This window comes from Gorilla gorilla, chromosome 3 (assembly GCF_029281585.2).
Source record: "Gorilla gorilla gorilla isolate KB3781 chromosome 3, NHGRI_mGorGor1-v2.1_pri, whole genome shotgun sequence".
Taxonomy (NCBI): domain Eukaryota; kingdom Metazoa; phylum Chordata; class Mammalia; order Primates; family Hominidae; genus Gorilla; species Gorilla gorilla.
In genome coordinates, this window is record NC_073227.2 from 56,424,189 (window position 1) to 56,435,911 (window position 11,723).

An 11,723-nucleotide genomic window follows, 5' to 3' on the forward strand; every position below is an offset into this window, starting at 1 on the left:
TCCTCTTCCTCCTCCTCTTCCCTTCCCTCTTCCATTGCTGACCCATAACCCCAAGTCCCAGCTTAGGACCCCTGACCATGAATACTTGAAGCAATTGTGTTTCGTTGGTGTTTTTTCGTCGTTGTTGTTTTAACTAGTGAGTGTGTATGTATGTGTGTGTGTGTTTAAGGGATGACTGGATGAGAGGGATAATAGGGAACAGCTCTCCCTGTTGAGAAGGGGAGGATAAGTAGGCTGGGAAATTTCAAAGCCTTCCTAGTCCTCAGCATCTATCTTTCTCACTACTTCCCTAGAGATGGTGGGAGAGTTTCCTAGGTCTTTCCAGGGCAGCATGTGATTCATTTTGGGGATGGAAGAAATCTGTACCACATCAGGAATAAAATTTACGATGCAAAAAACAAGCAAACAAACACTCCTATGTTTTTTTCTAAGAACTTTATGGGTTAGCTCTTACATTTAGGTCTGTGATCCATTTTGAGTTAATTTTTTTAATAGTGTGAAGTGTAGGGGTCCAACTTCATTCTTTTATACATGGATATCCAGTTGTCCTAGCAGCATTTTGAACTCTGCCCTGCTTTTATCTGGACTTCATTTTCCTTTATCTGGAATGTCCCTGTTCTGCTCTGTTTGGATTATCTTCTGAGTTTTTTTTTTCCTTAGCATGAAGTTTTACCTGGAAGAGGGATTTGGCTGGTTAATTTTAAGAATTCATAGCCACTCATGTTCCTCTTAGACCTTACAGTAGACCTCTTGTACTCACTCACTATTGGAGTATGCAGATCCTTCCCAGTTCAGCTTCTGTTCAGCATTTTTTTGTATGAGTACTTGTTGGTTATTTTGGAATTTTCAGGACATTGAGATATTCCTCTGCTTCCTTCTGCACAGATGCTGATAATTCATATGGTCTTGTAGTTGTCAGTGGCTTCTTCCTACCCACTTGTATTTTGGGCCTCATGGAGATACTCCATCACCTGGTTTTATTGTAGCTATTTGTAAATGGGTTTTGGTTTGACCTTCCTAGTTGCTCTGTATGTTTTTATGGAGAGAGTTGAGGAAATTCGTAAATTACACCAATGCCGGTACCATCTTTCAAGAATCCTCATAATTATATTTCTTAATCTTGACATTGACATTTTTTCCGCTCTCCTCACTAGACACTCTAAGGTTAGTTATATGTTAATTTATTAAACTAAAATACAATAAGTTATATAGGTATAGATGTACAGCTGTTTATATATACTGTGTACTAAAACTAACATGTCTCTCAAATCTTGATATCATGTATTTTGATACCTAATCAATTCCCTAATTTTGGAAATGTGGCTATTTTGTTAAAAACTTCCCCTACCAGGGTGGAGATATCTAATGAATCTTAATAGTTCCTGTAATGTATGTTTGTATATGTACATACAAACACACACACACACACACACACACACACACTCCCTCTCTCTCTCTCTCTCTGTCTCTCAGCTTTGGCACCCAAAGGGTGGCTAAGGTTTTCAGTTGAATAAACATATTTATTTTTAAAAAGTTTATTTCTAAAAGTCATTTTTGAGGTTGGGGCAATTATCTTGAAGAGGATCAGTTCCAAAGTTATTTTCTATTTAGAGTAAATTGGAAGATTAAGCTGTAAATGTTTGCTGGTAGCTTATGCATTCATATATATCTTTTTGTATTTATGGAAGAAAAGGTATTAAGCCCTATTTTCGGGGCATTTTCTGCATCATACATTTAATACATTTTTCTAATAACTAACAATTTTTGTATGCTTACAAAATAATAGTCATGTACGTTAATGGAAGAAGAAATCAAAGGTTTCTGTGTCTTTCTCTTTTATGGTTACTTGTCAGCAATTGCCATTTTTATATGCTTTGGAGTCATACCTTATAAAACCTGCCTAGGATAGTAACCCCACAAATAAACTTTCTGAGTCTGGTTGAAAATTAAAGTGTTGATAATGACACTTTGGCCAGACACGGTGGCTCACCTATAATCGCAGCATTTTGGAAGACTGAGATGGGCAGATCACTTGAGAGGCCAGGAGGTTGAGACCAGCCAGACCATCATGGCAAAACTCCGTCTCTACCAAAAAAAAAACAAATTATCCAGACCTGGTGACCTGCATCTGTAGTCCCAGCTACTTGGGAGGCTGAGGCACGAGAGTCACTTGAACCTGTGAGGCAGAGGTTGCAGTGAACCAAGATTGTGCCACTGTTCTCCATCCTGGGTGATAGAGCGAGACTCTGCCTCAAAAAAAAAAAAAAATGTTGATAATGACAGTAGAGATGTTTCTCTTTTGGTTCCTGGTAAAGAATACTGATCTGGGAATCTGGAGACCTGGGTTCAGTTCAGTTACAACACGACATCCTGACTTTCCTATTTGCTCAGTTGACTTCTGTGGTTGTGGTAATTTCCCTTATCCATGAAGTGAGAGGGTTAGAGTACATGGTCAGTAATAACTTTTTTTACAGGGATTCTTTAATTCTGTAGTGAGAGAATCATATTTAATTCATCTTTTTGTTCTTTAGCAGCCAGAACTTATTTTTAAATACTTGTGTCAGTAAATTGTGATTATCATTGATAGTGTAGATACCATTGAATAATTGAAATGATATGACAGTATAGTAAGGGATCGTTGACAAGGAGATATTTTTGTCCTTCATTTGTTAATAATGGAATTCATATGTGTTTTAATAAATGATGTTTCCTGTTGGTCATGATGACCAGTGTTTGGCAATGTGTTTATTTTTATTACTATATACTTACTGGGCATTTATAGTTTTTATAAATTATGCACTAAGGGAAGTTGTAGTTTGAAGGAAGACTGCTCTGTGAAGACAACTTGGAATATCTAACTTTTGTATTGCTAGGTACATGTTGGATATATTTTTATAAAACGTTTTATTTTCAGTGAATATCAAGTTAAACAGATATGTATAATTTATTCAATTTTTTCATTTTAGGGTTAAGTGCATGCCTGAATTATAGAAACCTTAAGTAGAAAACAAACTTAGCACAATTATTAAATACTTACTAAAAGAAAAAATATTTTAAGATACGAATTCTCTATTACCCATCATCCTAATTTGGAGATAACTTAGACACCAAGGTTAGGATTCTTAGTCATGTCATTTTTATAAATAGAGTTCTAATTTTTGCTCAGAGCAGATAGATCTCCTTCACATTATGCCTGACTCGAGTGTAATTCTTGGTATTCAAAAAGAGTAAAGAGAAATTATAACTTGTCAATATCAATTTGGGTAATACATTTTGGGTAATAACTTAATATTTACATTTGAGTTAATTTATAGGGAAAGCCTAGGAGACTGTTCTGAGTGGCATTGTTGAATATCCATCTAGGAAATTCATGTGTAGCAGACTAAAGGAGGCCTGTTCTTTAGATAAGAAAGCCACAGATAAGAATGCCTTACAATTTGTTTAATATTTTACATTTTACTAACAATTTACACATTTATTACTCGTTTGCTCTTCACAGCAAACTTATATTGGCTGAGATTTATTAGATTTATATGTAAGTGGTTTTCTTTCCGAGCAATGCAATTGGTGTGGTATTTTTAATCTTGATTTCTAATGTTCGTTGCTGGTATATAGAAACATAGTCAGTGTTTGTATTTTTATCCAGTTCTGTGACCTTACTGAATTCACTTATTATTTCTAGAAGTGTGTGTGTGTGTGTGTAGATTCATTGGGATTTTCTGTGTAGACAATCATGGGGACAGTTTCTAACCTCTGTGCCTTTTATTATTTCTTCTTCTTCTTCTTCCTCTTCCTCCTCTTCCTCCCTCCTTCCTCCTTCTTTCTCCTTCCTCCTTCTTTCTCCTTCCTTCTCCCTCTTCTTTCTTTTTTTTTTTCTTGTTTATTGCACTGGCTAGAATTAGTGGTAAGAGCATATGTTCTTGTCTTGTTCCTGGTCTTAGGGGAGATGCATTCAATCTTCATTAAGTATAATGTTAACTGTAGGGTTTTTGTAGATGTTCTTTATGAGGTTGAGGAAATTTTCCCTATTTCTGTTTTTCGGCGAACTTTTTTCATGACTGTGTTGAATTTTGTCAGATGCTTTTTTTGAGTCCGCTGTTACAATTCTGTGATTTTTCTTCATCCTGTTACTGTGGATTACACTGATTGATTTTCAAATATTGAACCAACCTTGCATCTTGGAATAAATCCTCCTTAGTCATGGCATATAAATCTATTTATATATTGCTGGATTCTATTTTCTAATATTTTTTTAAGGATTTTTACATCTATATTTGTAAACAATATTGATCCGAAGTTTTCTTTTTTGATACTGTCCTTTTCTGGTTTTGGTATCTCAGTAATACTGGCTTCATAAAATGAATTGGGACATGTTCTTTCCTATTTTGTGACGGAGATTATGTTGAATTTGTGTTCATTCTTAAACATTTGGTGGAATTTCCCAAGGTTGCTCCCAACCTCCAACAAACATTTGTTCTGCTTCTTGTTACCATAAATTAGATATGACTTTCCTCAAATTTCTTTATAACACAACATTCTACAGTGTGTGTGTGTGTATGTACACACGGACTGTTTTGTGTCTGGCACTCATTTCATTCAGCAAAATTTTTGATATTCATCTTTGTTCTATACATCAGTAGTTTACTCCTTTTTACTGCTGAGCGGTATTCTGTTGTGTGGATATGCTACAAATTGTTTATCCATTCACCTGTTGATGGACATTTGAGCTTTTTTCAGTCTTTGGCTGTTACAAAGTTGTAGTCAAGTCTTTGTGTGGACATAAGCTTTTTTCTGTTTTCCTTTTTTTTTTGAGACAGAGTCTCGCTCTGTCGCCCAGGCTGGAATGCAGTACCGCAATCCCCGCTTATTGCAACCTCCGCCTCCTGGGTTCAAGCAGTTCTCCTGCCTCAGCCTCCCAAGTAGCTGGGACTACAAGCATGCACCACCACCCCCAACTAATTTTTGTATTTTTAGTAGAGATGGGTTTTTCACCATGTTGGCCAGGCAGGTCCTGAACTCCTGACCTCAGGTGATCTGCCCTCCTCGGACTCCCAAAGTGCTGGGATTACAGGTGTGAGTCACCACGCCTGATCTTCTTTTTTCTTTTTGAAGCAGAGTCTTGCTCTGTCACCCAGGCCGGAGTGCAGTGGCATCATCTCGGCTCACTGCAGCCTCTGCATCTCTGGTTCAGGCAGTTCTCCTGCCTCAGTTTTGAGTAGCTGAGATTATGGGTGCATGTCACCATGCCCGGCTGCCTTTTTGTTTGTTTTTTCATCATGTTGTGCTTTGTGAAGCACAGCAATGGAAGCACTTTTTAAAAATGATTTTTAGTTTCCAAATTTTCAGTTACAGTGTCAATAATATGGGATTTGGACATAGAGCCTCCAGATACTTGATACATGTTTACATGAATGTTTCTTTTCAGGGGAAGTACATTTCAAATTCTAGACAACAGTTGGGTAGTCAACCTGTTTTTCACCTCTAGAATGTTTGTTCATATGTGGCCCACATTAGTTGCTACAGTGAGACAGAATCCTGCAGTGCCTTTTCTCTTCTGGTATTATGGATTCCAAGCTGGCCTATTTAAAATACTGTTGTCAAAGACAGTTGTAATCCTCTAAGTACTTGGTTATTTAGAACTCAGTTACTTTTTTTCTTTTAGTAGCCCAGGAATAGCTTTTATTGTTTGCATTGCTGTGAAGTTTCCTGAATACACATGTACTAGTGCCCAATCATCAGTTGTAATTTAAAGCAATGGTTTCATATATACAGATTTCCACTCAAAAATTGGTTTTTCTTTGCCATCCCACAGTACCTTCTCCAGGCAAATTCCGTTCCCCTGCAGCACCATCTCCTTTGGCTCTTCGGCAACCAGTGAAAGCATTTAGTAACCATGGCTCTGGTTCTCCTGGTAGCCAAGAAATAACACAGCTCACACAAACCACCTCCTCACCTGGGCCTCCTATGGTTCAGAACACAGTCTCAGCAAATCCTCCCAGCAATATCAACAGCGCTACTCTAACCAGACCTGCAGGGACAACTGCAATGAGAAGTGGCTTGCCCAGACCCAGTGCCCCTTCTGCTGGGGGCATACCAGTGCCTCGCAGCAAACTTGCACAGCCTGTTCGCAGGTAAGTGGCAGATGTTCTGTTTTAGCATTCTTGAGTACCTGAAAGTGGATAGACTGGAATGAATTAGCTTCATCCGTATGTTTGATAGTAAACAGAAAGTCATGGTGGATTCCCACCAGAGTTTTAGTACCATTTGAATAAAACTTTACTACATTGTTTTTAAGAAATCCTCAGTTGGGACTTTTACCAGTTTGGTTCAGATTAAATTTGTCCAGTTGCCTAACGTGATTAAGCATCTCAGAGGACTGCTAGAAAAAAAATTATTAGAGCCTCTCAATTTGATTGTGATATTCATTCATTTTGAATAGAATTATATTCAATAAAGATGATAAAGGTATATTAGAATATTGAGTGATATTTAAGATAAAACTTCTAGCTACCAAGTCTGAGTATAATCTATAAGCATGGTTTTCAAACCCTTATTCTATAATTCAGAATTATCTGTGAGATTTATATAAATGTAGGGTGTAAGTTTTACCTTCAGAGAGTCTAACTTGGTAGATCTGGTGGTATGAGGCCCAGAATCTGTGGGTGTGCTAGGTATTTTGTTGTTGTTTTTTGTTTTGTTTTTGTTTTTGTTTTGAGATGGGGTCTTGCTTTGTCTCCCAGGCTGGAGTGCAGTGGTGCAATCTCGGCTCACTGCAGCCTTGACCTCCCAGGCTCAAGCAATCCTGTCACCTCAGCACCCCCTGTAGCTGGGACTACAGGCGCGCACCACCACGCCTGGCTAATTTTTGTAGAGATGGGGTTTTACCATGTTGCCCAGGCTTGTCTGGAGCTCCTGAGTTCAAGTGATCTGCTTGCCTCAGCCTCCCAGAATGCTGGGATTACAGATGCTGGTTTTTTTGTTTGTTTGTTGTTTGTTTGCTTAATCTTCAGATGATTCTGAATCAGACAGGTTGGGAATGATGCATCTGTAACCTTTCAAGAATGGGATTACCACCATCAGTAAACTTTGGTGTCAAATATAATTAAACTGGAAATATTTATCACTGTGCTAAATAAGTAAATGCTTTGTTTAATCTTCATAATAATATTAAATGAGTAGGTATTCTTATTTCTATTTTTCAAAAGAGGATATTGAAATTTAATGGAATTAAGTAATTTGCCTAAGGCCACATAGCTAATAAAACTATGAGTTCCAAGTATGTCTGACTTTGGAGCTCTTTTAATCACTGTCCCATACTGCCTTTCTAGTGGTGCTGACACTGAGCTTTAATATTACATTCATCATTCTGCCTTTCAAAATAATAAGTAAATGATAAGGTTGGTTATCTGTGTGCTTGGAAAAGGTGAGACCATCTTTTCCTTTCTTTTATCTAGTAGCTATGTTAACAAAATGGGAAGTCATCTGGTGCCCAGTAAAACTTGGAAGTTGTGAAAATGCAGAGTGTGGGGAGGTTGTACTAGTACTGTTTAGAGCGTAGGACTTGGTACAGCCTTCATGGGATCGTGATGCCACCTGAAGAGTAATTAATATATGTGTGAGATAGTATGGTACTATTTCATAAAGACATTTATCAAATTTTAATTACAAAATTGCTTTATTACAGATCCTTGCCAGCTCCTAAAACCTATGGTAGCATGAAAGATGACAGTTGGAAAGATGGCTGTTACTGACCAGCAAAGACAAGAATGCAGAAGTCCACGGCTTCATGGATACCCTTCACCAGGCTAAAAAACAACTTTTATATGCAGACTGTTCAGATAAGACTCTTGGGATTTATAAAATCCCAGCCCTCTCTGTCTTAATTAGCACAAACCGACAGAGATCATCAAACAGCACTTTAATGACATTTAACATCAGATGTGTTTGGTAATCATACAATCACTCTCCATAGAATCACTTTTAGTTTTGTTTAATAGAAACTAGGTTGATTTTTTAAAAATATTTGACAGAGGCCAATATCTGGGCAAATACTTAATGGATGCCAAAGAGAAATGCCCATTTGTAAATGAGAAAAATGCCCATTTGTGCACAAGAAAATGGTGAATTCAGGCTATCCAAAACTTCACATTCAACCTAATTTACTGTATAAATAGTATCAATAAATATTTGTGTTAATGAGAACTAATATTCTGACTAATTATCTAAAGTGTTTCACTAATACACCAGGAAACTACAGATTGAGATTAGGGGGTGGGAGGAAAGAAACCTGGGCTAGAGATTAAAACATTCCTAAATTTAGAAGAATATCAGAAATGATTTTTGCAGATTCATTAGAAAAATTGTCATTTAATCTTAAGTTTTGGATGTAGCTCACATGTCACCACCACCAGATAGTGTTACAGCATGTATCCATCATGTTGCATTGACACATCAAACTTGTGTGTGTTTGTTTTGATTGCCAAAAGGGCTTAATATCAGTTGTACAATCTTTCTGAACTTTATAGTTCCTGGCTCAGGAAAGATGGCCTTTGCTATTGAAGCCAACTTCTTCACATGCTGTTATCTTTACAGAACTAAGAGATCTTGTTTCTATTAGCAGGTTTTCATGATAGGAAAGAACAAGTAGTGTGTGTCTTTATTCTTGATACAACACCACCTCGGTGCTTGCAACCTGGAACAAAACCATACCATGAGAGAGAGGGGGAAAAAAATCTATGCACTTAACCTACAAAATCTCTGGTGATGACAGTTGTATTGTTGCTATTACATGGCATAACGGTGTATTATGTGGTAGGAAAATATAGCCTGCTAAATCCTACTTAAGTTGATCCACTTTAAACTGAGTAACTGTATAAAACATCTATTGAAAATTCTTTTCCTTTTGACTTAGATTCTGCCTTACATCAATTTTTGCATTTTTGGTAAAAAACCCTGCTACGTATGACTCTAACCTGATACTTGCTCTCTAATGGCTCTTAATATATCCTTGAAATCGGCTATTTCAATTTTATCAGACTTTTACCAGAGTAAAACTTCCTTCTGTAGCAGGTCTCTCATTTTTTATTATGAGGTCTGTTTTTAAATACTTAATTTGAACAGCTCTAAGATATTGTCACTTAGGTCATCTAAAAGCTTTTAGAGATTTGAACATAAGTTCATTTCCTGTTAATCAAAGACATTCCGTAAGTTGGCAAAAGAAATTGGGAGAGAGAAATAGAAGGCTTGATATTCTGGACAGCATTAAGGTTGATAGGTTGATGATAAAAACTTAAAACCAGGACCTCCATTCTGTCATGACTGACACCATGGTAGTCTGTCAGCTTGACCAGTGGAGAGTCATTCATTCAGCACAAGCAGCTGGAGATTTAAACTGCCAGTACTATGTATTTGGTGTATAATGCAAGGAAGAAACTTTATCCTTGAATTTGAGGGTGATGGGGTGGGTCAGGAAAGGATGGTGCCAGAATTCCACATGATAATGAACTAAAAAATGTTGCTTTTCAGAGGAAGATAAAGCATCTTCTTTTGGGAGGGGGCTATCTCATGTCTAAGTAAGTAAAAGAAAGAAGTAGCTACTGTCTCTTTTAAAAACCACGTACAAAACAGAACAAGTCTCAGTTTTCAGTGCAACATTTCAAAAAATATATATGCTGCAATCTAATAATTAAAAGGAATTTTACCTATTATGAAACACATTACATTTTTTAAGTTAGATAATCAGTTTCAAAAGGAGTATTCAGGTTATTTAACTTTGTTTTTAAATGGCTGCATCAGAAAAAAATGTCTATTTTTTTTTATTAAAATATTTCATCACTTGTTAAAACGTATTTTTGATCTGAGTTTGGTAAAGTATTATTTTACCTGCTGTTGTACTACCACAGACTGTTGACTTTTAGTTTCTTAAAGAGAAAAATTGCCTTTTTACTAGAAAGCCTTTGTATATCGCAATTTTTCTGTTTGGGAAAATCTAAGGATTTACTGTGGTTAGTCTTACAGAAGAAATGTGGATTTGATAAACTAGTGCCTATGATTTTAACTTATGTTTGATATATAGTAGTAAGGGTTTTATGAATGTTGATTATTTTGTGCCAACAGCCCAGAATTGTCACTTATATGTAAGCAGAAAACAATGAGCTCTGCTTCCAAAGTTATTTAATTTTCTCAGTGTTTGAATGTTATTTTTTGTAAGTGTGTTAATAAAAGTGTAAAGAATTGGAAAAAATATAAATATTCTTAACTCAAGCATTTGCTGGATCATTTTTCTACAAAACTTGTTTGTACAGTATAAAACACTCTGAAGAGTTGGCTTTTTTTCAGTTTCGTATCCTGGAAATCACATTTTGTAAAACTGGGGACCACTCATAACTGTCAGATACTTTTTAAAATTATCTCAATACATCACTTTTATTAAAAAAAAAAAGTTTTTTTGAAAGAAAATTAGATACAAATGTGGCCCCAGATGTTTGTATAACTCTAGAATGATCTAGACTATGTATGTTTAAATTAACTTTTTATTGAATGTACAGGTGTCCATTTTTGACGTTAAGCATGGTCCTTTAAGGTCACATGACGTTTGATTTGCAAACATTTCTATAGCCGAACTTGTATATGTGGTTGCCTCCTTAATAAACAGCCTGACCATAATGTTTATTATTAAATTTATATTCTTTAAGTGTTTAATTAATCTCTGGATATGGTAAGATTCCTTTTTTCCTCTCAGTTGCCTACACTTGGTTTTAATAAATTACTCAGTTGAGTTTTTCTTTAACCACAGAAACCCAAATCATATTGCCCTTTCAGATTTAGTCTTCATGGGGTTGGATTATGTCTTATATTTTCTCTGTCAGAGTTATTTCATATATGGATTTTACTTGAAGGAAATTTATAGTTTACTCTAAATTGATTTGTTCTTGGAACTTTTTTTACCTGCTATGAATTGATACCTAGTTATAAAAAGCTAGCATTTGCCTAGATCATAACTATGTATGATATCTAGTTAGAAAAAAACAAGCAAAAAGCTATTATGAGTTTCCAAGAGGGACAATTAATGCATTTTCATACCAAATGCGAATATTTAGGTGATCACGTGCATCTTTTCTTGTATGGATGGAAAAATCAAGAATTGTACACTGTTTAATGAGTTCTCCATATTCCTTTAGGAGATATTTGCTTTGCAATTACATGTTACAATTAGAATAATTACAATTAAAATAATATTACATGTTACAATTAGATTAATACTGATGAGAGGGAAAAAAGACACCCTTCTGTTTTTTTCTCTCAAGCCAGTCTAAAAACTTGAAGAGCCATTTAAAATTAAATGTCACTATACTTGTATTATAAATCAATACATAAGTTTAAACCTGTTATATACTCAGTGCAACAGAAAAACCCATATGGAGGTTCAACCACTAATGTATTTTGAATGATCCTAAATATAAGTCTTGGGTGGCTAAGTGGCCCTCTGCTTACCAGTCTGAAAATGAAACCGATTATACTCATCGGCCTTATTTACTATAATACAAACTGGTTAAAACTATGTTAACTGAATGCTAGTTTGAAACAAATTATCTACATTGAGTCATCTTAATGTTTTCTCTTTTAAAGAAATAAATCTGTTTCTTCTGATTTCGAAAGTAATAGAAACTCTGCTGTAGAACATAAACTAAAAATATAAAAAATTATAAAGGTAAAAAATGATA

General features: G+C 35.7%; 1 protein-coding gene across 3 annotated transcripts in view; it reads left to right on the plus strand.

The window, feature by feature from the left end:
* SLAIN2 (SLAIN motif family member 2) overlaps window positions 1–10,665 on the plus strand; it is a 78,122-nt gene extending 67,457 nt beyond the window's left edge. For all 3 annotated transcript variants that reach the window (XM_004038645.5, XM_031010353.3, XM_063705264.1), the window contains 2 exons: window positions 5,813–6,131; window positions 7,685–10,665. In XM_004038645.5, the coding sequence (XP_004038693.4) occupies window positions 5,813–6,131; window positions 7,685–7,751 (386 nt within the window). In that variant the 3' untranslated portion in view covers window positions 7,752–10,665. The remainder of the gene's footprint in view (window positions 1–5,812; window positions 6,132–7,684) is intronic.
* Window positions 10,666–11,723: the final 1,058 nt, after the last annotated feature.